Here is a 26,103-nt window from a genome sequence, read left to right on the forward strand (position 1 = left end):
AAAAGAGGAGGTGTCATTATAATATAAAATCTAGCAATCACTCTACAAACTATTCCTCAAAGTATTTGTATATGCTATACAGCATGCATTTTTTCCTTACCTCACAAACACACATTAGTGACATATGATAGAAATATATTTTTGGTTTAATCATCCATAACTACAACAAAATTCAGCTAAATCACAAATACACTACGAATTTGATGTGCTGGAGTTTGTTAATACTTGAGGGCTTTTCAACTAGTCATGCTTATTTTCAAACCAAAAGCAAAACAGTAACACAATCACCTTGCGAGCCAGAAACAGCCACTGAAAAGCAGGGCTAACATATTCAGGGGCATCCTTGCATTATTATAACTAGATTGATTTAAAAGACTGAATTAATAAAGACAAAAACTGCAAGAACATTTTAGTTTATGGGTGCTATAGAATCCTCTGTTGTACAGCATAAGCTTATGCTACGTGTAATCAACATACCACTTTCCAAGAGGGCCAAAACCAATTGATGGGATTATCAGCTTGTTTCTCAAAGGAAGGAAGTGACATCAATCAAAAAGTCTGTTTTGTTTTGTTTTTTTTTCTTTAGTTTAGACATGTATTTGCCAAACTAGTGATTGTGATATTTATTTTAAATCATGTCTTCAAGTTGCAAAAATTTTCCTTTTAATAAATTAGTAACATGACTGCAGTTTTACTGGTGCAGAGTCTGCAACGTAACAGCCAGAGGAAGGTTTCCATTTCGATGATATAGTTCCTACAGCATAGCAAGGCACATAAATAAATACTTAAATAAATGTATTTAAATACATGCCCTGTGACATTCTCTTTTAAACTCACTGTAAAAGGCTAAGTATAAATTGAGAGGTACCTGAGAATATAGGTCAAAAGCAACATCTGAAGCACAAGGAATGGGTATGAGAAACTTTCACGAAGAGGCGGAGTCCACATGACACGAGTGCACTAAAAATAAGAACTGGGTTAGCTGATAATGTTTGCTGCTGTATTTTCATAAAGCAATGCATTTGTATTTCAAAATGAATGACCACAGGTACTTCTGTAAAGCAGAACAACAAGCTTTTATTCACAAGTTTAAAAACAAACCAACAAACAAACAAAACACAAACAAATAAAACATAAGCCAAGAAGCAGAAAAGAGAAGGAAAAAGGATGCATCTTTCAGACTTAAGGTGTATGGCACACTGTTTAATTAAAATAGATTACTGCTTTTCCAAAATTAAGTATGACAGCTAGAGAACATCCCAAGAAACAGACAGGAAAGCAGCTGATTTGCTCTGCTTCTAATGAACATAAAAAGTCATTCAGGTAACTGAAATCATTCTCAAATTCAGGCAGTGACTTGCCACACTTACATGGAGAAAGTGTATGAGGTGAGGATCTGAAGGAAAAACCAACATACTCTTCATTACACTAGAGTTATTTAGGCTGCAAACATTTTACATTTCTAGCAGCATCAACACAGAAAATTTTATAGAATGGGCTCTTCAAAATAGGCCAGTAAAACCTAACGATTAAATTAAGCTCTTACACAGCTGTTCTTACATCTTTCACTCTTTAACTCTTTTAAAGCAAAGGATAAAACAATGAAATCAATCAAATAGCCTTTTCATGAATTTCTTGGGGTTTGTGGCAAACAGCTCAACTACTTAACTGCCATCCTGTATCTTTCTATTCAGCTCTTTAGAAAATGCTTACAGATGGCAATGACCATCAAAAAAAAAATTTATATATATATATATTAACTTCACAGTTAAGCACATTACTTCATACTCTTTTTCCAATTTAAATTGATGTTCCTACATGATCAAATAATATTCGTCACACTATTTCAGTTTTACATAGAGAGGTGTTTCAGATGCATAAGCAGTTAATCATACTTTAAATGGAATCTGTTGTAAAAAACACCGGAAGTCTCAACAAAGGAAATACAATCACTTTGAAATCCAAGGTTTACCAGCAAAAGTAAAAGAAAGCTTTGATTACCACTATGTAGCTAGCACCTAGAAGGCTTTCACCCCGTATTTAGCAGAAATAGTTTGAACAAACTACATCCTGAAATAGTATTTATGTACTGTTGCAACAGAGAGAATCATGCTTACACATATTTAGCACTCGATTTTTTTTGTAAATTGCTAAGTATGCTTTTACAAAATATTTATATAGCTTTTCTTACACAGACCTAGCTTATACAACAGTATTACCCGTCTCCTTTGTCTAATTCCATTTTAATTAGCCAGCCTCTGTAAGATAGGTAGCATTGAACCTGTGGCCAGGAAACATACAAATACAAACCTCAGGAGATTAAGAGCTTCTCCCCCAGTCTGAAATAGCATTTCCCATTGCTGCAATCAGTTAGCACAACATGTAATCCAAAGCAAATAAAGCAATTTAAATGAGGAAAACACATGGGTTCCTGTACATCTCTTCTGTTGCACACAAGACAAAATTGACTGTGTAAGTGACAGAAGGCAAAAATAAATGAAGGCAAATGAGAATTAGTACAGACATAATCGTGAAGAAAAGCTGAAGGAAAAATACATTGATGGATGTTAACATATGCTCCAGAAAAGACTGCTGAAAAGAGAGTTCTGTTCACAAAATGAACAGACAGTCAACTAAAAGAGGTGCAGAGGAAACCTACGAACTTTCTAACTCAAGAGGAGAAATGCGGAGGGTTGGTCCATTCAGACACCTTCAGTTAAGGTTGACAAGGAATAAAATTGTTTCAAGTAAATATTTTTTGCTATAAGCACAATGGAAGAAGAAAATATTTTAAGGAGTGGATGATTTTAGCATGCAAACAAAAGGAATCAAAATGGCTATTCCCAATAAAAATTAGAAATAGACTACAATAGAATCATAGAATAGAATATTCTGAGTTGGAAGGGACCCACAAGTATCATCGAGTCCAACTCCTGGCACCACACAGGTCTATCCCAAAATTCAGACCACATGACTGTGAGCATAGTCTAAATGCTTTTTAAACTCCGACAGGCTTGGAACCATGACAACATCCCTGAGGAGCCTGTTCCAGCACGCAACCACTCTAAAAACTAGGCTCCACCAGTTTTCTGCACCTTGCACATCCACAAGTTCTCCTGAATTCTACGTGTCTTCCTTTGGGGGTGTGTTGGTTAGGGGCAAGGATTAAGCTATCCATTTTAACGCTCTGTAGACATCATCACTGGAACATGTTGAATCCACACAGCCAGTATGTGAAAGACAGTAATTTTTTTAGGTCAAAACATTCTTCAAAGGCCCTTTCTTGTTTCTGTACTTCACTGAAACCTCACCATCCAGTCAACAGAACACCTCTAAGTTGAAATCTTTTTATCTGGTTTCCTAAGGGAGTCACGTCTGCTCCACAAGGGGTGGACACAAACACTTTTCTTTACAGAACGGGCAACAGTGGGAACTGGGAGAGCGCTGACCTGGCACCAGCCAACTGGTACAGCAGGATCATCGTGCAAGGAGCCCCAAACGGGCCACAGCCAAGGCAGCAGTACAGAACACACGACTGTAACAAAGGTTGGAGGAGAGGACTGGAGAAATTGAGGTATTTTGAGGAATGGAAGTTACAGGGGAAACGGCAGCATGGAGGCAGGACACATTCAAGACTAAGCAAGCTTTGGTAGCTCCTTTCTTTAAGGAGCTTTTTGCTTCTGAGATAGATGCATGTGCACCCCTGACTGTACATAGACAAGGAAGAGCTCTGTAACTGGTAATGCAACCACACAACCTAAGGAAGCTGAGAATTGACTGGGAAGATCAGAACTCTCTTTTCTTCCCATCTAGGTCTAAAAGCGAAATGTGTTTTAACATAAACTGTATTTATATGCATATGGTAATAGAGCCTTCATGCCTCATTGTACTGGGTCTGGCTGGAATGTTAACTTTCCCGGCAGCAGCCCATTCAGTGCCGTACTCTGTACTTGTAGCTGGAACAGCAGTGTTATCACACCAGTGTTGTGTCTACTGCTGAGCAGCAGTGGCACAGCGTTGGGCCTTTCTCTAACCCTCCTAGGGGGTGGGCAAAAAAGTGAGGAGAGAAACATCACTAGGGCAGCTGACCTAAACCAATCAAAGGGATATTCCATACCATGTGGTGTCACACTCAGCAATAAAAGGTGGAAACAGGAAGAAGAGGGGAGGGGTGGGCTCTCGTTGAGAAGACGTCGGTCCTCCTCTCGAACACCGGCTGCGTGCGTTGAGGCCTTGCTTCAAGGACGTGGTCAATCATCGCTCATTTGTGGGAAGTAGAGAGTAATTTCTTTCCTCTGCACTTCCATATAGCTTTCATTTATTTTGTTTGTTTGTTTTCCTCCCTTTTTCCCCTTTCCCTTTTATTTCCCCTTAGTTAAATTGTTTAGTTCATGGTAGTCTTTATTTAATTATTATAATTATTTCCCTTTAATTAAATTATCCTTATCTCAACCCGTGAGTTGTTCTTTGCTTTACTTCTCCCCCTCCTTATCTAAAGGAGGGGGAGTGAGAGAGCGGTTGTGGGGTTTAGCTGCCCAGCACGGTAAAACCACCACACTCATATACATGTATAATGGCTAAGTTAGGCACTGAATACTCAGCATCACAGGTTCTTTACTACTACAGGACAAAGAAATAGTTTATTTTAACATGGACCATCATGAATTTATAGAAGCTTATAGCATGTTTACGCCATGACGTTCTTTCTACTTCGTTTCCTAGAATCTTAAAGACTTTTTTTTAAATACTGTTTTACCAGAGAAGTCACTAGAATCAGCACCATTTGATTCTTTGCTTGCTTTACTATTTTACAAATACTAAATTAATAGTGTAAAATAAATGCTTATAACATATAAATTAAATGCACGGTTGCACCCCAATTACAAATAAAATAAACATTTCATAAATACACATACTAACGTGTCTTTTCCCTAAAGAATATATTTTATCTGTTCTCCCCTGCCCCTCCCTCAGGTCCTGTCATCCACAGAGAGGGAAGCTCTCCTATTGGGTCTCTGTGTGTTTACAGTTTCTAAATTCTATGCATCCTGGCTACAGGACATAGTTCAGCAGTATTTATGGATTTCTTTGCTGGTTTGGTATTCATGAATTTCTGGTAAAATACACAGCAATCTAAATAAAACCTCCTCTGTTTCTGTAGCTTATTCACATGGTACATCTAGCCCAGTTATGTCTGGAACACAGACAAAAAGAGATCTTGATGTTTTTGAAACTTGAACTTACTGTCCTGCTGAGATTTCAATCTCAGAACCACTTTACAATATATTTACTTTGTTGGCTTTTTTGTTTGTTTTGTTTTTAATCTAAGGTGACACACTGGACAGTGATACATAGAAGTTGTAGCGTATTTTGCTTTCAGTAAAGTCTTATTCCTTTTGTATTAACCTTTTATGTTCATCCTCAATTAGATAAGCAACATCGTTATCTTCAACTAAATGAGATCTTAGTCTTTAAAAAAAAAAAAAAAATTGTGGGAGACCTACCTCTCCATGGTTGAAAAAGAAACACATCACAGTAATGAGGCCTCCTAGACGGCTCCCACTGTGAAAAGAACATGAAAGACAGGTACAACAGAAGAAACTCTTAACAGACAATGCAGCTTCAAAAATATGAAGCAACACTAACTTACAGCTAACTTTATTGGGGAAAACAAAAATGCTCTCAGGCATCAAGAAAAAGCAATCTATAGAGTACACAAAACATTCAAATACAGCTAGGCAGTCAGCTAGTGTTTACTCCAGAGCAGACCACTCTTTCTACATCTTTTTTTTTTTCCTTCTGTAGAACACCCATTTCAATGTAAATAACATGTGAAATAGTTATTCTGCTTGTCACAAGCTTTGGTTTATATTATTTTATCAGCAGTAACAATGAATCCTACCAGTTACTGCCTGCAATTGCAGCTACTTAATCAACCATACCTAGACTTTGGTCGTGAGAAGTGCAGAAAGTTTTTTGAACTTTGTTTATTATTTGTTTTCGTTCAATTGATTGTTTCAACAAAATTCCAAGCAATACAAATGGAGGAGAACTTGCATGCTCAGTCACCCAAAGGGCATCTTTGCAAATACTGATCTGAACCTAATACTTTGTTAAATAACCAAATCAAATGTGCTCAAAAACATATACAAAAATTAATTCATGCAACAGAGTCAACGAAAGCTATAATTTAATTCTTATGCAAAGTACTGTGACATTGACATGTAGAAGCTTTTTAAGCCCTTGACTTAAGGATTTTTATAGATTTCTAAATAAATCAAGCTTACCTGTTGAAAAATTAGTACCATGGATTCAACGCTAAAACCAAAGATAGTATTTAGTACTTTTTTCACCTCAAAACAGCAATAGATGATGTTCCTACCTGTTTGGCTAGATTTGCTATTACTGATATTCTGTGATATAAATCAAGCAACTCTTTTGTACAAAAAAAAAAGAGCATTTCTACTGTGAATTTGACAGGAAATACCATTTTTGCAATAGCAGCCTGCTGTAAGATTTAAAAAAAAAAAAAAAAAAAAAAAAAAGACCTCTCAGATCTTCACCCATCACTAATATATGGGTCAAACAGAATCAGTGAGTTCTGGGTACAATATCAGGGGATTAAAGATACCAGCTGAGTACTAAAACAATCTCCAGAAAACATGCATTCTTGCACATAAAACGCAACTTTTAATTCTGCAAATACTAAAAGCATCTAATGCTAAAAGCCCAAAATGACCAAGAGGATATGTTTACTGTTAAAAAGTCTTAAAAAATAAACTAAAAATTTGCTTTAAAAAAAATCAAAATTTATGCAAAGTATTAACATTGTGATAAAACCTTAAAGTCTAGAATATAAGGTCTTAATTCTATTATGAATGCTCAGATCTATCATGCCTTGTTATTCTGCTACATGAGAACTCATCAGAAAATCTGTAGCACATAATAGGGAAATGCACCTTGTCTCTCACTAGCTTTTCAAGAAAAACAAATGAAAACAGCCTATTTCACAGAGGGATATATTTAGTATAGAGTAAGATGGGCTATTTTCTAATAGGGCAATGATATCATGTAGGAGATACAGTAGTTAAACCTTTCTATTGCCAATATAAGAATACAAATGATCTCTCTTCTCACTTAAATTCTTGTAACATAACACGATTGGTAGAGTACATACACAAAATAGCTTTTGAAAAGTCCCTTCTGTTGGAAACTATAGCTCCCATGTTTAAAAACCTACTAATTCTTTATTAAATTTAGATTATTCTGTTTTAAAGAACTGCAGATGACCTGAACAGTTAATTCTCAGTCTAATAGAGTCAGGTCTGGAATAATAAAATAACTTGTCTTTTGAATCCCCAGGTACAATAAGATGAAGCCTAAAAAAAAGTCACCAGGGACTTGCACTAATTCATTGTTAATTAACATGCAAGAATCAGAATACTGAAAAAGCACTGTCAGAAGGAGATTTGGGAAATTTACTGGTAGCTCCTTAAGATCCAGTATTTGACAATCAACTTAGGCGTTTTGTACCTCAACTGCAAGAATAGAGGGAACGGGGAATCTGACAATTGCATATAAAGTACTTATCTAAACACCATTCCTTTACCCATAAAAATAAAACAAAACAAAACCTAAGCATGAGTTTTCAACATATCCCTTTGACTGTCTTAATAGAGAATGCTCCAGAGCTTGAAGCTAACTTGCATCATACCAGAAGATTTCCAAGTGCCTTTGCATAACCAGAGGTTGCAGATTCACACTACAACTAACCAAACACAACATCAGCTCACTTTTGAAAAGAATGGTTCTGTTCCCTTTCTTAACCTTGGCCACACACCGTGTGCTAGGACAGGGAGATGCTGTCTGGTTATCTTCTAACCTTGAAGAGGAAATTGTGTAAGGAGTTAAAAAGCAAAAAATAGTCCTACGAAAGCAACTACATTTCTGCTATCTGAACTCCTGGAACAACAGAGTACAGACTGCAAGCACAGATGGGAACACATGCTAGTTTGGAAAGTAAGAGAGTGGTCTTCCACTACGCTGTCACCTTCCATCACTAGACAAAGTTACAAGGAGACCAAAAGCAAATAAGGCTGAAATAAAAAGACTATACGTTTCATAACCACCTAGGGAGGAAAAAAGGCTAGAAAAAAATATTATGTAAACTTGAGATGATCATTGCTAACAAATTCATAAAAGAAAAGTTGAATAAAATATTAGAGGATGGTTTCCCACCATCAAATGAGTCAGGTGCTGTGAAAAAGTCTTCCAAAAGGCATAGAAAAAAAAATCAGCTTTAGGAGGGAGACCTACACCAACTCATAAGATTCCTACTTCAGCACAGTAGAACTGCATCACTCCAGATTCAGTTCTTTGATTTTTCACACCTTAAATAAAAGCCTAAGTGTTCCAGCTCTCCTTGACTATGAGGAACCTTCATACAGATATAATGACTAAGCAGCCACCTAGATTTGGTATCAAACTATGAACTTCTTTAGAAGAAATAAAAAAAGATCAAAATCCTACCTCCAGAAAATTGCATAGTCACTTGTTATTTTTCATAACCCCAGCTAGCTAGTGGCATACAACTTGAAAGAACTGCATTTACATTCTAGTCATTTTGACTATGTACGCTACAGATCATTTGTATTTAAAACTGAATTACTTCCAATACTCAGTATTTAATTTCTCAGTACTTTCCTTGGATAAGACATTACTGACTTTTCAGTGACATTAATACATGAAATGTGGCTTTCCATATACCTAACTTAAGAGAAACATGACAAGTGAGTCACACAAATATTCAAAGATTACCTACTTCCTCAAAAAAAAAAGAGGGATTTACTTTCTTTGTTAAGAAAGACATACATGCTTTACTCCCAAATCTCTGACAGTTGTACTACGCAACTTCCTCTTTTCAGTATCACATTCAGCTCCTGCCCTGTGCTATTCTTTATCTGAACCATCACCATATGGTTTAGAGAAAGCAGGGAGAGAACAAAACATCAGTGAAGCCACAAAATGATCACAGAATCACAGAATTTCTAGGTTGGAAGAGACCTCAAGATCATCGAGTCCAACCTCTGACCTAACACTAACAGTCCCCACTAAACCTAAGCTCTACATCTAAACGTCTTTTAAAGACTTCCAGGGATGAAAAACAATGGCAGACTGCCCCATGCAGTGCCTCACTTGGATGTGTCTGCAGTCTTGGAAGCTTGACTACCCTACGTTCTCCTACAAATGGACCTTGAGCTTGTTTGGAGGTTCTAGCAGGGGAGCGCAGCTACCGTATACTCTTGACCGATGAACAGTACGCCTCTATCGGGGAAGGGCGTCCTCTTCGACTGAGCATGCAGCTTCGGGAGGGACGCACATGGAGCGGTGAGGGAGGAAGGGGACACCCGCCTAGCCAGTCAGATCAGCTGGATCAACCCTGGCGATCAATGGGGTGACAGATGTCACAGCCAGAACGCCCTCACATCCAATGGGGGGGAAAAAAACACATCTCTTAAAAAAAAAGTAGCAGCTTTTTGCACAACAGGCAAATGAAAATAGAGGCACAAATATTTCTGCTTTTATTTTCTGCAGAACATGGAATCTCTTTTGTATCAAAGTATATTATGGTTCCTGAAATTTAAGGTCAAATACTGAAAACAGAAATTCACTGAAAAAGGGAAGTATATGTATGTCTGTAAAAGAATGTGTTATCATAAAAAACATTTTGCCTTGTCAGTTATATTAAAATTGAAACAAATGCAATATTACTGGAGGAAAAGCACACTAAAAACCCCAGTCTTGTCATTCAACAAGTGCAGTGTCATTCAAACTTTGTTTAAAAATGAGTAACATTGGTAATTTTAAGAATACCATCAGGACAAAAAAGTTATTTTAAAACTGCATAATAATTAGTTTTATCCACAACACAGTGGTATCAATGACGTATCACTTCACTGAAATTTTCCATGTTTTTGCAGCATCAGCATTTTACTTTAATCAACAAGCTTCTGTCCCACTACTTTTCAGTGACAATGTATATATTACAGTAAAAATACTACTACAGTACAAACAAATAATATACCATCAAAATATTTTAGCATTTACCTTTTTTATTTTTTATTTTTTAATTTTATTGTAAAAGCAGACTACCAGTACTAATTAAATAGTCTCAGCTGCCTTACCTGAGGTATGTGCCATATAGGAAGAACAGTGACATCATGAATCCATTCAAAAGAAAAATCACAGCAACATAAAAGGAAGCAGGGTCTCCCAACCCTAACAAAAAATTAACACATTGTCAAATATACATAAAAGATCATATAGTTTATAAATCACTACACAATCACTACAAGAAAACACATTACATAGATTAACTTAATATATCTACACAAAGAGACAAAAAAAAGAAAATGCCATGCATATTACTGGGAAGATTAAATCAAAAGACAACACTCCCCTCCTCCCCTCTCTCCCCCCCCCCCCAAAAAAAAAAAAAATACTATTAAAAGAAGAGGAGGGGTACACACAGCATTTGTGCAGTCAGAAACAGAACAAACCAAGAGGGATGCTTTACCTATATATTATATATGTATATAAAGAAATGTATAGAAGGGGTAAGCATTACTGTAACAACATTCTCTACAGAAATTTTGAAATCATAAAGGATTTTAGAACAGGTTTGTGCTCCCCATACTCTCACTTCCATTCTCTTTCAGGTGTAAATCTATCTTTAAACATAAATTACACATAATGCTCTTTGCTTTTCTTCTTTCATTAGATGCCAACAGATGTTCTAGTAATGCACGTCTTTCAGTTTATTCATTCACAAACACTTCTTTGTTCACATGCTTGTTGTTCTTTCTTTAAATCCTCCTGGCTCTAATCATTTCTGCACTACAACTTAAAAAGCTTTACTTCACTACACAGAAGCTAGCAAAACGTCAGCGTTTAGTACACAGAAATGTTTATTCACTATTGCTGAAAGTATAGCATGACAGTTCTCCAAAATAAGATGAATATATGACCTCCAAAAATGGTAGCCTCAGTAGCTGTGGAGTTTCCTTGTTTGGATGTTTGTTGTTTTTTTGTTGTGGTGGTTGTTTTGTTTTGTTTGTTTAAAAACTCCAGGAATTGTAACTTACACATTTATTGACTGTTTACTGCTTCTGACAACATTAGAGGAATTGAATCATTTGAGCTCTGAAGAGAGTTTGTATAGCTTTGTGCAAAGGAAAAAATATTAATGTGTGACTACACAAAGACATTTCAAATGATAAAATGAAACAACTACACAACTACCATTTATCAGTTAGCTTTAACCAACTGTAGAACATCAACAGTTTTTTCTGGGCAATGTACTTCTATAGTATAATTTACTTTAAAAGCCTATACTTGAATGTCAAAATAAAATTAAAAAAGCTAAGAAGTGTCAGCAAGAAGCTATGATGTCAAATTCAAGACATAAGGTTGAAATTCTTACACTGAATATTAGGTCACACGAGGGTACTTTCCCAGCAAAATCACTACATAAAATATTCTCCAAAAGGGAGTTTTGTGGGTATCTTTTTCCCCCTCCCTCCCACTCCTCAAGTTTTAGTTAGGAGAGGAAATACAGAAGGTAAGTTTTTGAAATGTAGTATCTTGGAATGAATTACAGATCCTACAAAAATTTAATGCATCCAAAGCAGCCTCCAATTATATTTAGGACATCTTATAAAAGCACAATTTAATGAAGGCTCAGACTACAGCTATGCACATTTGAAGTGCAGGAGGCAGGTAGTACTCCTAGACAGGAGGAACTCTCTAATGAGCAAAGCCCACATTTTCACCCTTGGTGTTCTTATAAGTGTCTTTTTTCATGTTTTCCACAAGTGTTGCGAATCTGCCAAAACACAGGTTTAGCCAAATGAAAGCACATAAGTGATAAACACAGGAATATTTTTATTTATTTATTTATTTATTTTTCTGACATACATAAAGCCACGATTATATGATTCCAGGGAGAAACTAGAACAAAACACAACTCACCCTCACAGCTTTCAACAGGACTAAGCCCTTTTCCTCTGTTTACAGTCCAACATGTCTTTGTTGGTACACCAAGAAAATCCATAATGGCAGTATATATGCGGTACCAGCTGGCGAGGACCACCTAGGCAGAAAACAGGATTTGAAGTTTCTGAAAAGGAACTTGGAGATTAGCTCACTGCCCAAGGTAACCTCTCACAACAACCGGCCGTCACCAAGCACTTTTTTCAAGCTCAGCATGTCTCTAAATTACTAAGTGTTGTTGACTGTAATTCACTGAAGGCATTCAGCACAGACCAAGCATTCAGTAATAGACTAAAATTATGCCAACTTGAGAATAGAAATAATTTAAATCAATCAAACTGAAATATTTGAAAAAAATCATATTTCACTATTTTCCACAAGGTTCCCCATTTATCTTATTTTGTTTATCAGATATTAAAATCCCAGATCTTGACCTTAAATCAATTAAAAAACAATTGCTTATTTTTTCCACATGGACAAAATATTAATGGACCAAATCTTTATTTTCCCCCCCCATTTTTGTATTTGTTTGTTTTTCTATTTCACCCAGATAAACTTTAGTAGGTTAAACTTAAGCATGCATTAGAAAGCGCTTCTACATGCAATATAGGACAGCATTTCCATTTTCCATGGAAAAGTCGTAATATTCTTATGACAACAACCAAATTAAATCTCAATACCTGACACAGAAAACAACAGTATTTTATGCAAAGAAAAGCTACAACTAATCTCACAGCGAAGTCACTAGAGTTAAGATTATCAAGCTATTCTGTCCGGATGTAATAGACTATATGGAGTTCATAAATGAATAATGTGGCCATTCCAGTTAAGCTGCTTTGAAAGTTATAACCTGGGGGTCCCTAGACTGAAAGTACGTTTCACCACTGCAGCATTATCTGTCCCAACCCTGTGCCACAGAAAACACGTACAGGAAATATGATTCCCTCTTTTCTCTCCCCATGCAATTAATAAAACTGTTTATGTCACTTCCATCATTAAGAAGGGCAAGAAGCAAATACAGGGAATAACAGCTTGATCCCTAATAAGGTAAGTATTGGGCTTATGTGGCAAGGCTTTGGTAGCAGGGCAGGGGGGCTGCGAGCAGAAACCAGCAGCTGCCCCATGTCAGACCAGAGCCAGCTGCCCCAGAATGGACCTGCTGCTGCTCAAAGGTGAGCTAATGCTGGACGGATGTGGGAGATGGTTGTCTTTAGCTTGCTTTCAGTTCTCCATGCTCCACTCTGGCATTTATTGGGAATAAATTATGTTAATTTTCCTTATCCCGAGTCTGCTCTGCCTGTGATGGCAATCGGTGAGTGATCTCCCTGTTCTTATCTCAAACCAGGAGCTTTTTTTCCCCTCATCGTATTTTTAACCCCTCGTCCTTCTGAGGAGGGGGAATGTAAGAGTGGCATGCATGGTGGTCCTTAGTTGCCCATCGGTGTTGAGCCTCCACAGCTGTGAAGTAAATCTTCCTGGAAACCACTTCCAAACATACTAATGACCAAAAAAAAAAAGCGACTGGAAGCAGCCAGCATGGATTTACAAAGGGGAATTCACGCCTGACTAACTTCACGGCTTTCTGAGATGACTGGCTTGTTAGATGAGGGGAGAGCTGTGGATGTTCTTTATCCTGATTTAGGAAAGCTCTCAACCTTGCACCGTAATATCCTCCTGGACAAACTGATGAAAAACAGTGTAAGTGGACACAGGACTGTGAACTAGCTGCACTGGTTCAGAAGACTGATCAGCAGCACGAAGGCCAGCTGGAGGCCGGTCACTACGGGAGCACGCTAGGGATCAATACTGGTGCAAAATCTGTCCCCAGCTTTATTAATGACTAGATGACAGGACCCTCCACAGGTCTGTAGATGATACAAAATTGGAAGGAGCAGCTGACATTTGTGCTGCCCTTCAGAGGGACCTCAACAGGTGAGAGAAATGCACTGACAAGAATCTCACAATGTGAAATTGCAGCACTGCGGAGGAACCCCACACACCAGTACAGACTGGGGAGCAGTCTGGAAAGCGGTTTTGCAGAAAAGCTGGAAAGCAGTTTTGCAGAAAAGGACCTGGGTGTCCTGGTGGACAAGCTGTAAGTGAGCCAGAAATGAACCCTGGTCACAAAGAAAGCAAAAAGTATCCTCAACTGTATTTAGGGAGTCAGGAGGCATAGAGGATGATCCTTCCCCTATCTTCAGGGCTGGTAAAAATGGATCTCCAGCGCTGAGTCCTGTTCTGGGCTGCTCGAAATAATAAGGACATAGATGGAGTAAAGAAGACTAAGACAGACTGCTTTCAGTCACACCCAGTGACAGGACAAGAGCCAATAAGCACAAATTGAAATGTGTAGGTCATTCCACTTACATATAAAAGTTCTTTTTAAATTATTTTTTTTAGACACTATTAGGGTGTTCAAACACTAAAACAGGCTGCCCAAAGAGATGAAGATACTCAAAACTGAACAAGAGATGGCCCTGAGCAATCTGCTCTACTTCATCTTGCTTTGAGTGGGATTAGATGATGTTCAGACATCCCTTCCAACTTCAGCTGTTCTCAATCCTATGATTTATTAATTTTTCAAACTAAGACTCCAATCACCATTAATCATTTCATCTCTTTATGCTCTCGCAACATAAACCTTATATATTCCAAACATAACTGCATCTTTCTGTCTAGACCCAGACTCCTTGCCTCAATATTGTGTCCTGTGTAGTACACTATTCTGAAGTCCTGGGGGCTCCCTCACCATCTGTGCCCTGGCACTTCTTGCTGCGCATGTGTGCATACAAGAACCAGACACTTGCCCCCTCTTCAGGTAGACAACAACAACGCTGGGAACCAATTCCAAATCCTTCCTCTCATCACCTGATCATGGTTTGTACGCTGCCAACAGAATGTGAATGGAAGCTTAGAGACACACCTGTCTAGCATGCTTGCACCACCAGCCCTGAAGCTGTCATTACCCCAAGCACATAAAGCATTCTTGCTGAACCGATGTTGGAAAAAAAATAAATAAATCTGATTTACCAACTTAACCTTTTTATGTCACAACTGCTTATGTCAGCTGCAGATGTTACCACACATGAATACTCCCTAAAAATGCTACCAAGGGCTTTAGGTATTTCCTACAAAGCACAGAAACATTTTTACCAAAAGCTATTTCACATGAAACAGTAAACACGCACATAAAAATGGAAGCAAACCAGTAGCACAAAATTGCTAGATCAATTAGAACACAATGACATTTTTGGAATTTCATCTGTCCCATACTGGATGGGTCAGTAAATGTGAAACTTGGAAAAGAATAGATTGGCTCTCACACTCAGGGAATCCTCTGTGGACCAGTCCTTTGCTGTTAAAGAACATGTAGAAAAGTCAATTACTTTTACTACTTGCCTTTGATTAAGCACTTAACCCCAACTACATGGGTCTTTGCAACACTTATCACTCCAACTCAAATTTTCATCATTCTTACTACACACAGAAATATCAACTGTTCTGTAAAGGTGAGCAGACAGAGAGCAAACCAGTTATTAACATGAAATTAACACATTATCTCTCTGTCACTTCACATCAGGGTCCACATAATGAAAACACCTACAGAGCTACTGAAACTGCCTAACTGCAGCAAATACCCAGAAAACCAAAACTTTATTTGGCACTATAACATTGTGCAATTGTAAAGAATGGTTTTTTTTGTTTGTTTGTTTTGTTTTGTTTACTTCATCATTTACAAAGATGATGAAGTGTTCATTACAGACTGTTTTGGGGGGTTTTATTTGTTTTTAAGTTTTCATGGCTAATATCAGCTGTACGTGCAGGTAAGTTATTCTATTAATGGCTTTTACATCCTGTTTAATAACTGGATTTCAAGGATATTTTTGATGCAATTGATTTTGAGATCCACTACACACAAATTTTTACTGGAATTCAGCCTTAATGCTTCTATTGGGCAGAAAGAGCTGGAAAGCTTCTACAATATTAAACAGGAAATTAAACACTTTTAGGAAACATGACTGGGTACTGGGTATCAGAAGAAAAAAATTCACTGCCAACTAATAAGTCCACAAGCATCTTCCTACCACCCATCACAAGTAAAACTAGATAAATTTGGAGAACACGCTTTAGAAGTCAAGTTGCACCTGTTCACTACTTTATAGATACAGTTATGTGGAAACAAGAGCACTCAAGAAACATGCTTTTTAAAAAAGCTGTTTACAGGAAGGCTAGACATCAAGTAGCAACTGACTGAAAGGAGCAGAGGAGACCATTTGTCTGTTTTGCATGTTCACACAGGCACAGAAAAGATGAATGAACTCATACTTTATCACCAAGTTCAATAAGCCAGTAAGACCCTAGAAAACTCAGAATGAACAGACAAGCCTACATTTTTTGCACAGTAATCTACTCAATGTTTTTACAGGAAGTCAAGCTACTGTATCTTATTGGGTGTTGAAATCAAAACAAGAGCAATTTACTTAGTCATCTTTCATGGTGGTATTGATGATTCTCTAAGAGCAAGTTCACTCGAGAAGTTACTTTTGTTTTCCAAGTCAGGCACTAGCTGAAGTCAGAAAATCTTTCTCAGCTAAAGAAAGTAACCATATTACTCAAATACAGCACACATTCCTAATGTTGCATTTCTAGAACTGAACTGCAATCACTTTGGAGTACGAACAAGAAAACCAACCAATCACCACACATGACAACAAGAGGATAACGAAAAGCAACAGCCTATAGCATTTAGTACTTCCAGAGCAAGAAATTAAAAAGCAAATGAAATCACAACATGCCAGTTGTAAAAATACATGCATGCTGGGAGCTCTTACACATACAGCTCCTGGAAGCAGCTCTGCTCTGACAGAGCAGGAGAATGAGTATAAATGCTAGTAATCAGCAATTACAGCCATTATGAGTCCCTGGTTCTCCAAGAAACAAGTTGTTCCTGACACATGGAGTTACATAAATGTACATTAACCAAAAGAGTTTCCCTTCTGCAAAATATTTAAGAGACACAGGCAACACTGCAAGAGAGAAAAACAAACATTTCTGTACTTAATGACATCTTCTCTTTAGTGACAAAAAAAAAGCAGAGAAAACTTAATGCAATCAGGTAACAAGCACATACAAAACAACAGCAGACAGTCTTCTAAAGAGGAATTTCTTCCACAACTAGCAAAATAAACTATTACCATTCATGGATTTTAAGGCCACAGTAGACTATGATGATTCATTAGTTTATCATCCTACACAAAATGCAAGCCAAAATAACCTCTCAGCATCTTCACTGCTGCAGACATAGTCACATATCACTTATACTTCGTATATCGTGTTTCCTGAAGTACACCATGTTGGCTAATTACTTCCAGAAAAAAAGAACAAAAATAAACAGGGAGTATAGAACTGGATTGAAACTGTAGGGTATGAAATACCAGGATGCAGAGAGTATCTGCATTTGGTTGAACATACTTGAAGTCCAAGAACAGTTAATAACAATGGCAATTGACCACAGTTTATGAAGTTAACTTTCACATTTTAAATCTGGAACTAAAATATAGTATTTAAGCAACACTTCATTAATCACTGTATCTTTACACTTTCCAGAGTAACATTTCTCACAATTTATAATCAAGCCTAAAGAAACCAGAGATTTCTCATATATTTAAGGATCTTATTTTCAAAACATAACTCACCTCTGGGTAAAGATTGAACCTTTGTAAGGTGTTAATCACTAAAGGATATTCAGTTAGTTTGTCATTCATAATTGCCCACAGTCCATTCCAAAATGATGGTGCCTCAATAATTATCTTGAAGTAGGAATAATAAAGACCCTACAGGAGAGCAGAATTATTATTTATCATTAAAGAGATCACTTCTGCTTCATGAACCACCACATGCAAGCTTCAATTTTAAAATTATTTTTGTATTAGAACAAATAGGAAAAAATTATTCAAGATGACTTCCCTGTTTTCAAATCTCTTCCTATTACTGCCACTGAAACAACCAGTGTGGGCTTCCTTACCGTCTGAGTCATAACACAATGTCTGGAATCTCTCATTTGGTTAGCTAACTATGCATTAGCATAATATTCCATAATTCTCAAACTAATAAAAGCTGCCAAAAGGTGTATGCATATGCAAACATTAATTAAAAATGACTTTAAAAACCGCTGCATAACAAGACTATAATCAGAAGTTTGCTATCAGACTTTTGCAGTTCTGTATTTTAGGTCCTCTAGAATCACATTTTTAAATCATATTTGAAGCGAACTGTGAAGAGATACATTCACAATGTTATCAACTTCAAGACACACAAATGCTCTATACGTAAAACCATAATGCATGTTAGATGCAAGATATCAAAATATTTTTACTTATCCAGACAGTATTAAGAAATTTTGGAAAGCCCACAATCACAATATTATGAAGAGAAGCTTTGCAATCACTGAATTGTTATTAAAAGATAATCTAACCATTTCCGTGCGAAAGGCCATTTCTCTTTCTAGCGTTGACAGATGAGAAAAGTGACGGTCATTTTCAAAAAGAGTTGTTATGTGACACCTGTTAAAGAATAACAATAATTAATTCTGAGTCAGGCATTTTAGAACCTTTATTAAGTCCTACACACCAAGGAACAGCTGGCAAAACATTCACCACAGACCCAAAGTCTACTTATAAACTGCTATTTTACTCGGGCACCGTATCAACATTCTCCTCTGTTCAGACAACCTTGAATGGAAAAATGGGATCCATAGACTATTTATCAAATGTTATTATGGAATAAGTTTAAACGTCTGCACTTCAAAATACCCTAATGCTTTTTAGAAACAAAACTGTAATGCTGTTAAAATTAGCAAATATTTGGAAATAAATTTCAAATATCCTACAAATGAAAAGAAGTACAGATTAAAAACTGGTGGAAATACTATGGTGTAAATGTACGTAGTGTAGGTTTTCTCTGCTAAAAACTTCCCTGAGTTGTATTTTAATGCAGACATCTGTGATTATACATAGAAATGAGGACCATTAACATTATTTAAATAAATGTGCAACTAAGAAAAAAAGGACAGGAAAAATGCAAATAATTTTGGAGGCAAAAATCTGTAAAGTCCAAGTGGAACTTCCTCTTGAAAGAGAATGGAAAAGAAACGGAGCAGTGTACACGGCCCTGCTTTTGAACAGGAATTTGCAAGAAGCAGACTACTAAAATCAATAGTTCTTTTTAAGGTAGGAAACAAAAACACAGTGGAAGAAACTTGTTATCTCAGCAAAGGCAGCTGGGTGAAAATCACTGTAGAAACCACTCTGTTTCAGGTCCCTACAAAACACGAAAGGTGAGGATTAGGATGGACCCTGAAATGTGGGGATTACATTGACAAAAACTACTTGAAAGGCCATTCTGTACACAAAGAAAACATTGGCCAGACCTCTCTGAAGAGGTCAAAGAGAATATGATGCAAAACTAAGAAATTGAAGCACTATGTAAATAAGCAGAACAAAGGAAGAAGTTGAAAGGGTTTACCTGGACCTTCAAAACCCACTCAGGGGAAAAAAGGACTGCTAGAGGAAATGCAGATGAATTTACATAGCTGAACCATGATCCCCGTGGATCCCCTCCAACTCAGGATATTCTACGATTCCAATGATTTTCCAGCTGCAAAACAGGCTTCACTCTTGGCTGAACAGGCTTAAGAAACCTTTTAAGTCAGCTTCACGAGAACAGAATTATTCATCTTAGAGATGACAATTTGGTTTTGAAAGGCAAGATCTAAATATAAATTATCGCAATAGCTTGTCTAAATATAAGTCAAAATGACATTTTCAAGTACCATATTACTCTAAAGCAATAAATACAATCTTACCAGTGTAGGACTCCTGCAAAAGCAGCTGTAAAGGAAACAAAAGGTGTCAAGTTACTTAAATATTTAAATCACATAACACTAAATCGTGTTCTTTTAAGTAATTATAGTACTACTTCAGAGATGCACAGAAGGTACTCAGCCTCCAGAGCAGCAGCAGAATAGGAGTATCTGAATTAACTTTTATGGGCAACTCTCTGAAACTCTGAAATGACACTGGTGGCATTCAGCAATAGGTGATCCCACCTGTACCTTGCATCACTCAAGGTGATCCATCAGAACCTAATGCACTCCCATTTCAGCTATCAAGACACACAACTGAATTATAAGCACTTGTACGTTACATATAGCAAATTTGAAACATTTTTAAGATGTCAACATAAACCTAATGGAGACTGTAATTGCTGAAAATAGTAGAGTCTGCCTTGTAATAGTCTCAAAATGGACAAATGGAATGCTAGCTGCACTGTTGTCACCTAGGTACAGAACAAGGGAGGAATGTGAAGGAACAACAGAAATGACAAATGATAAAGTGGTAAGCAAACAGTATAGGTGCACTGGGTCTGGCTGGGATGGAGTTAACTTTCCCTGTAGCAGCCCATACAGTGCTGTGCTCTGCACTTGCAGCTAGAACAGCGTTGGTATCACACCAGTGTTGTGTCTGTTGCTGAGCAGGGTTGGCACACATCCCTCCAAACCACCTGAAGAGCCAGCAGGCTGGCGGTGGGCGAGAGGTGGTGAGAGGACATCACCAGGGCAGCTGACCTAAATGGACCAAAGGGATATTCCATACCTTGTGCTGTCACACTCAGCAATAAAGAGTGGGAAAGGAGAAGGAGAGGGGGCATGGGCTGCTGCAGGGAAAGGTGACTCCATCCCAGACAGACCCAACAGAGGGGGGCTCTTGTTATGAAGACATCTGTCCTCCCAAACAACTGATACATGTATTGAGGCCCTGCTTTGCAGTACATGTCTGAACATCACTCATTGATGGGAAGTAGAGAATGTTATTTTCTAACTGTGTGGTTCCACACAGCTTTTGCCATTCCCCAGCCCCCCCTCCCCTCCCTCCCCTTCCTTTTTCCTTTAATTAAGTTATCCTTATCTCAACCCATTAACTTTTTTTTTTTTTTTCTCTTTCCAGGATACTTTTTTCTGTCCCTCTTTTTCTGAGGAGGGGGAGTGAGAAAGCAGTTGTGGTGGAGTTCAGCTGCCCAGCAAGGTAAAACCACCACAACAGGTCTCTTAATTCTTGTGCAAAAAAAAGAGAAGCAGCCACTCCATTTTGCATGGGTAGCACCCACAATGAATCCTGAGCTCACTGTGGAATCAAATCTAGTGCAAGTGAGGGATAAGTGGTAGGAATTAAGATAGAGGGACTTGGTCAGGTAGACTGGTGGCCTTCAATACAAGAAATCCTTCTGGTTAGCGGAGGGTCCTTCTGTGCACCTAGGCTATCTGGAGTCGAGAGGTAAGAGGACAACTGCCCTCCTGCCTGCATCTGGCCAGAGACAGAAAGAGACAGAGCACCGCACCCCTCTCCAGGGTGCTGATCTCCACATGCCTCCAGCAGCAGGAGGCAGGATGGCACAGCATGGCACAGCTCAGCTCCAGGTGCTTGCACCTTACACCAAACACCTGCACACTCACACAGAATATAGCCCAAGAGTTACTGAAGGAATGTGTCTTCCAACTGCGTGTTACACGTGTATGATGGTCTGCTTCTGGCAAGAAGCAGGAACAACAAAAAGAAAAAATCCTTTGCAAATGCCAAACCAACTGAATGTATATTTCATGCCCCATATATATTTCCAAACCACATGTTCCTCTAGCACAGAGCCTGGAAATGTTGCTGCCACCAGTGGCAGTTATTATCACTGTCACCACATTTGACAAAGTTACAGTCGTGAACTTGAACTTGAATATTAAAGTTTTGTGTACAAAGATAAATGAAGTGGACATGGGTAAGACAGAAAAAAAAAAAAAAGTAAGATTAAAGAAAGAACTAAGGGGGAAAAATGATTTTAAATTACCTGTCTGCAATTATAAAGGAAAACGTTTACCTCAAGTCACATGTTCTACATACTAGTTGAGGTTATACAATAACACTGTAAAACTCCCTTAAAGGATCTTTCAGCTCCACTTTAATCACTGAAGTGGTTTTCTCAAATAGAGGCCTGGATTTCAGTTAAAAAATTAATATATTTCCATAAGCTTTCATTTAGAACTTCACATTTTTACATATACTCTCAAGGAAAAAAAAAGTCACTGAAGAGTTTCTCAGTATAGTTCTCATTAAGTGGAATTCAGCGTCTTAGAAAAGTTTCAGCGCTGCAGATTTTTTATACTAAGGACATTAGTTCTAATGGAGAAGCTTTACACTCTTTGTTCAGAAAAGCAGATGACAGGGAATTCCAGGTAAGCACATTAGCTACATAAGCAACACAGCAAACCATATTCAATCAACAAGCATGTTTTGCAACAATTAGGCAGAAGGAAACAGAACAGTCCATACCTCTCTTTCTTATTACATATTGAACCTCACATTTGCAGACAGAAACACAAGGCATTATTTCATTTCTCAGTAACATTTTTAAGACTCACAGTAAAATTACATGCCAAAATACATTTACATATAAACTTTCACACACTCTAACAATAAAACAAATCTATTTTTAAGACAGGTTACATACTAAGTAAATACATCAAGGGCAAAAAATGTGTATTAGCTATAAGTACTATGCATGACCTCCAAATAAGCCAAAAATATAGTATTTTCAAGTTGCAAATAAATTATCTATTAACATGGAAATTATATTTCAGATGCAAACATTCTCTTATTTCATAGAGGAAACAATATATTTAAAGCTGATTCTTCCCTTCTGTAAATGTTTTATTTATAAATCAATCCATTAACTGTAAATACATTCAATCACGGTTATTTTCTAAGAATCTCATATACACTTTTGTGAAGCTTCATAATATTACTCTATTATAAGTATAGAAGCAAAACCTTTTATAATCACTCAGCAATTCATGTAGTTACTTACATGAAGAGACGATACGCATAATGCATAGACTTGCATTATGAATTCAAATCTACAGTTTTTGACTGAATGCATCCAGACGTACATTAAGCCAGGTTCTGATGGAAAATTTGCAGATCAGCTCTCTTAAATTGCCACCCTTGATCCCACTAATGTCCTTACTGGGGAGCAAAGGAAGCGTATGGATACTAGAGTCCTAATGCTACAAAAACTTATACAACTGCCACGTACTTGAAGCTGCAGATGCCATTTTCTTGCCCAGTGTAACAATCATTAAAAGCAATGCATATGATCAGATTTTTGCAGACTAAGGCTGTTTATTCTTCATATTCCCCATGTTCAAAAAAGGCAATGTGAATGGCTTATGACAAGCACTGGGAAACTACATACTGAAGAAATAAGCTATTGTTAAAAGCCATAATATACTGAACCCATTTACCAAGTGAACAACAAATGCTGAGACACCGTAATACACCAGGGTATGGAACATATGAGAAACTGACTAACACTTCGCTAATTACCAAAGTGACTAAGTAGGAATACAGCACAACAGGTAACAATGAGGAGCGTGTAAGCATGGACTGCTCCTGCAGTTTTCTGAAGATGTTCCATCGTCAGACTCTGTGCAATCACAATTAGGCCTCAGTTCAAGGGTTATTAAAAAATTAGTGCACAGGTGCTGTAGAAGAATGTTCTTGAAAACCTGACAACTTTATTGTGGCACCTAAATTGGAGTTTGGTCTTAAAACAAAAAAGTAACACCCCGTAACAACACTAGCTCCAACAGCAGTAGCCTCTGTTTATCAGATCTAGACCTTCACCACCAAAACTTTACAAAAAAATACTATTTCATATTTATCACATTTACATCCCTTGCTTCTGCAAATATCGTGTGCTATTACATACTTCACTACTTGCAATAGGTTTACTATTAACAGTCTAAGCATTCAGTTGGCTATCTGAGTTTCACAGTCAAATTAAAACTCCAGAAATGATAAGGCTCTCTACCTAATCTGCTCTCAAATTTCTTTTGAGAAGAAAGCATGCTTTTAAAGAAAGCATTCTTTAATTTTTGACCATCTGTTTAATGTTTCTGCATCACAAGTCACTGCTAGTATAGGAAATGCTGAATAAACAGAGGTAAGCAAAGCAATTCCGCAACAGTTTAGTCATAAATTAGCTTGTAAGCTAAGCGTTGTTCCTCTGCTGCTACATTGCAATGTAATTCATCAGACTGAAGAAACTCCCTCTGGCAACAAGGACCACTGGCGGTGTCATCAGTAATACCAGCATCTTTGGAATACCTTGACAGTCTTTTAACATAATGCCTTCAAGAGAATATCTAACTGTGCATTTGCTAAATACGCGATTATTTAACTTTTGTTGACTTTACAAATGCATTTTATTTATTTATTTTTGCAGGTACTTTAGATGCTTTTTCCAACACTCTGGCCACTAGTCATTTTATCATTAACTCCCAAATATACCCAGAGATAACAACATTTGAATTTACACCCCCCTACAGTTACATTTCTCCTACCCATAATCCTTATAAAAGGAGCTGTTTTGACCACAACAACAATTTTACTTAACAGTTGCTATTTTTTTTTCCTAGAAATTAATGACTGCATAGGGGAGATCTGTAAATCTCTCGTGAACAATTACTTTCCTATAAATGTCATAATACCACATCAGCTGCTATAACTTCAATAAATAAATAAATAAATAAACAAACAAACAACACCTCCATAGGTAGGAAGCTATTTCCTGACACCTCTTCAATATAAATCAGGCTTTTTTTTTTTTTTTTTTTTAAAGTTATGTTTCCAAATATATTTTGGTATGGCTTACAATTGCAGAGACAAAGGCAAAAAGGGCAGATTTCTCCCCAGCTCACTCCCTCTACTTACCCAGAATGAAAGTGAGCCATATCTTGCTATCAGCTTTTACAATGAAGGCCCTTCTGTCATCAACAAACACTGTCAAAAGAAACCGAATATTTTGGGCATCAGTGACGACTAGCCTCTGTCGAACCGCTCAAACTTAGCAGCATCACAGTGCTGCAAAAATCTTTCAACAGTCTGGAAGGCTGGTCAAGAATTTCACGCGGCGAGCTGGTAGCTGCACACACACAGCAAGCTCTGAACATCACAGGCGGGCTGTGAAAGTGCACGCACGAATCCTCGGGGTTTTAATTCCCGGAAACAACTTTTGCAAAGTAACTTGCGAGAGGGCGAGCAGCGCATATATAGGCGCTATAGATAAACCCGCTGCAGGAAGAAGTCAGACTCCAAGGCACCAGCCAGCCCGCACAGCGAGCCAGCAGGCGATGCCAACGCTGCCCAATGCTCTTAGCAGAGCCCCCCTCAAAGCCCCCCAAGGCTGCTAGGGCAGCCAGCAGCCCCTTCCCTGGGGGCTGCGGAGGCCACGGGGGCTCCCCGCGGGGTCCCCCTCCGGTCCCCCGAGCCCCCCGCACCCACCTCGCAGCCGCTCTCCGCAGACGCGCAGCAGACCCAGGGGGCCGCGGCCCAGCGCGTCCCGCGGCCGGCCGGCCGCCGCCGCCTCCCTGCAGCCTCTCGGGGGCTCGCTCCGGCCGCCCCGCCGCCCGCCGCCTCCCTTCCGCACGCCGCGGGCCCCGCCGGGGACCTGCCTGCCGGGGGAGCGAGCCGGCCGTCCGCGGCCACTGCGGGGGCTGCCGCCCGGCGAGCGCTGCCCGGGCTTGAGCGGCGGCGACTCTTTGTTCCCGCCTCGGCTCGGGACTGCCATCTCCGCATAGTCCCTGACGGGCCGCGCCGGCAACGGGGCGCTCCTCCCTCCCCGAGACGCTTCCCCCACCCCCGGGCAGGGCCTCGGGGCGGAGCGGCAAGGGGAAGGGAACGGGACTCGGCTCGGCGGGGCTGGGCTCCGCCCGGCCGCGGACACGTAGGACCGGGGGCGGTGCTCCCCCGCTAACGGCCGCCCTCCGACCCCCACCGCCCGCCCGCCGCTGAGGCAGGCGCCGCCCCGCAGCGCAACGGCCGGGCGCAACCCTGCCGCGGCCCGCAGGGCTCGGCTCCGGCTGTTGCCGCCTCCCGCAGGGGCAGCCGCGGTTCTTTCACCGCCTCGTCCTGTCCCCACGCTTGTGTTTTTTATCCTCTCCCGCTC

General features: G+C 38.8%; 1 protein-coding gene across 1 annotated transcript in view; it reads right to left on the reverse strand.

The window, feature by feature from the left end:
- The window catches only part of DPY19L1 (dpy-19 like C-mannosyltransferase 1), a 50,839-nt gene extending 25,096 nt beyond the window's left edge, over positions 1–25,743 (reverse strand). Inside the window, 9 exon segments of the mRNA XM_032181428.1 lie at positions 869–960; positions 5,505–5,562; positions 10,185–10,278; positions 12,031–12,151; positions 17,748–17,885; positions 18,527–18,614; positions 19,916–19,940; positions 24,870–24,938; positions 25,440–25,743. Coding sequence (XP_032037319.1) covers positions 869–960; positions 5,505–5,562; positions 10,185–10,278; positions 12,031–12,151; positions 17,748–17,885; positions 18,527–18,614; positions 19,916–19,940; positions 24,870–24,938; positions 25,440–25,725 — 971 coding nt within the window. The 5' untranslated portion in view covers positions 25,726–25,743.
- Between the last annotated feature and the right edge of the window lie 360 nt (positions 25,744–26,103).

The sequence above is a fragment of the Aythya fuligula genome, chromosome 2 (genome assembly GCF_009819795.1).
Source record: "Aythya fuligula isolate bAytFul2 chromosome 2, bAytFul2.pri, whole genome shotgun sequence".
Lineage (NCBI taxonomy): Eukaryota > Metazoa > Chordata > Aves > Anseriformes > Anatidae > Aythya > Aythya fuligula.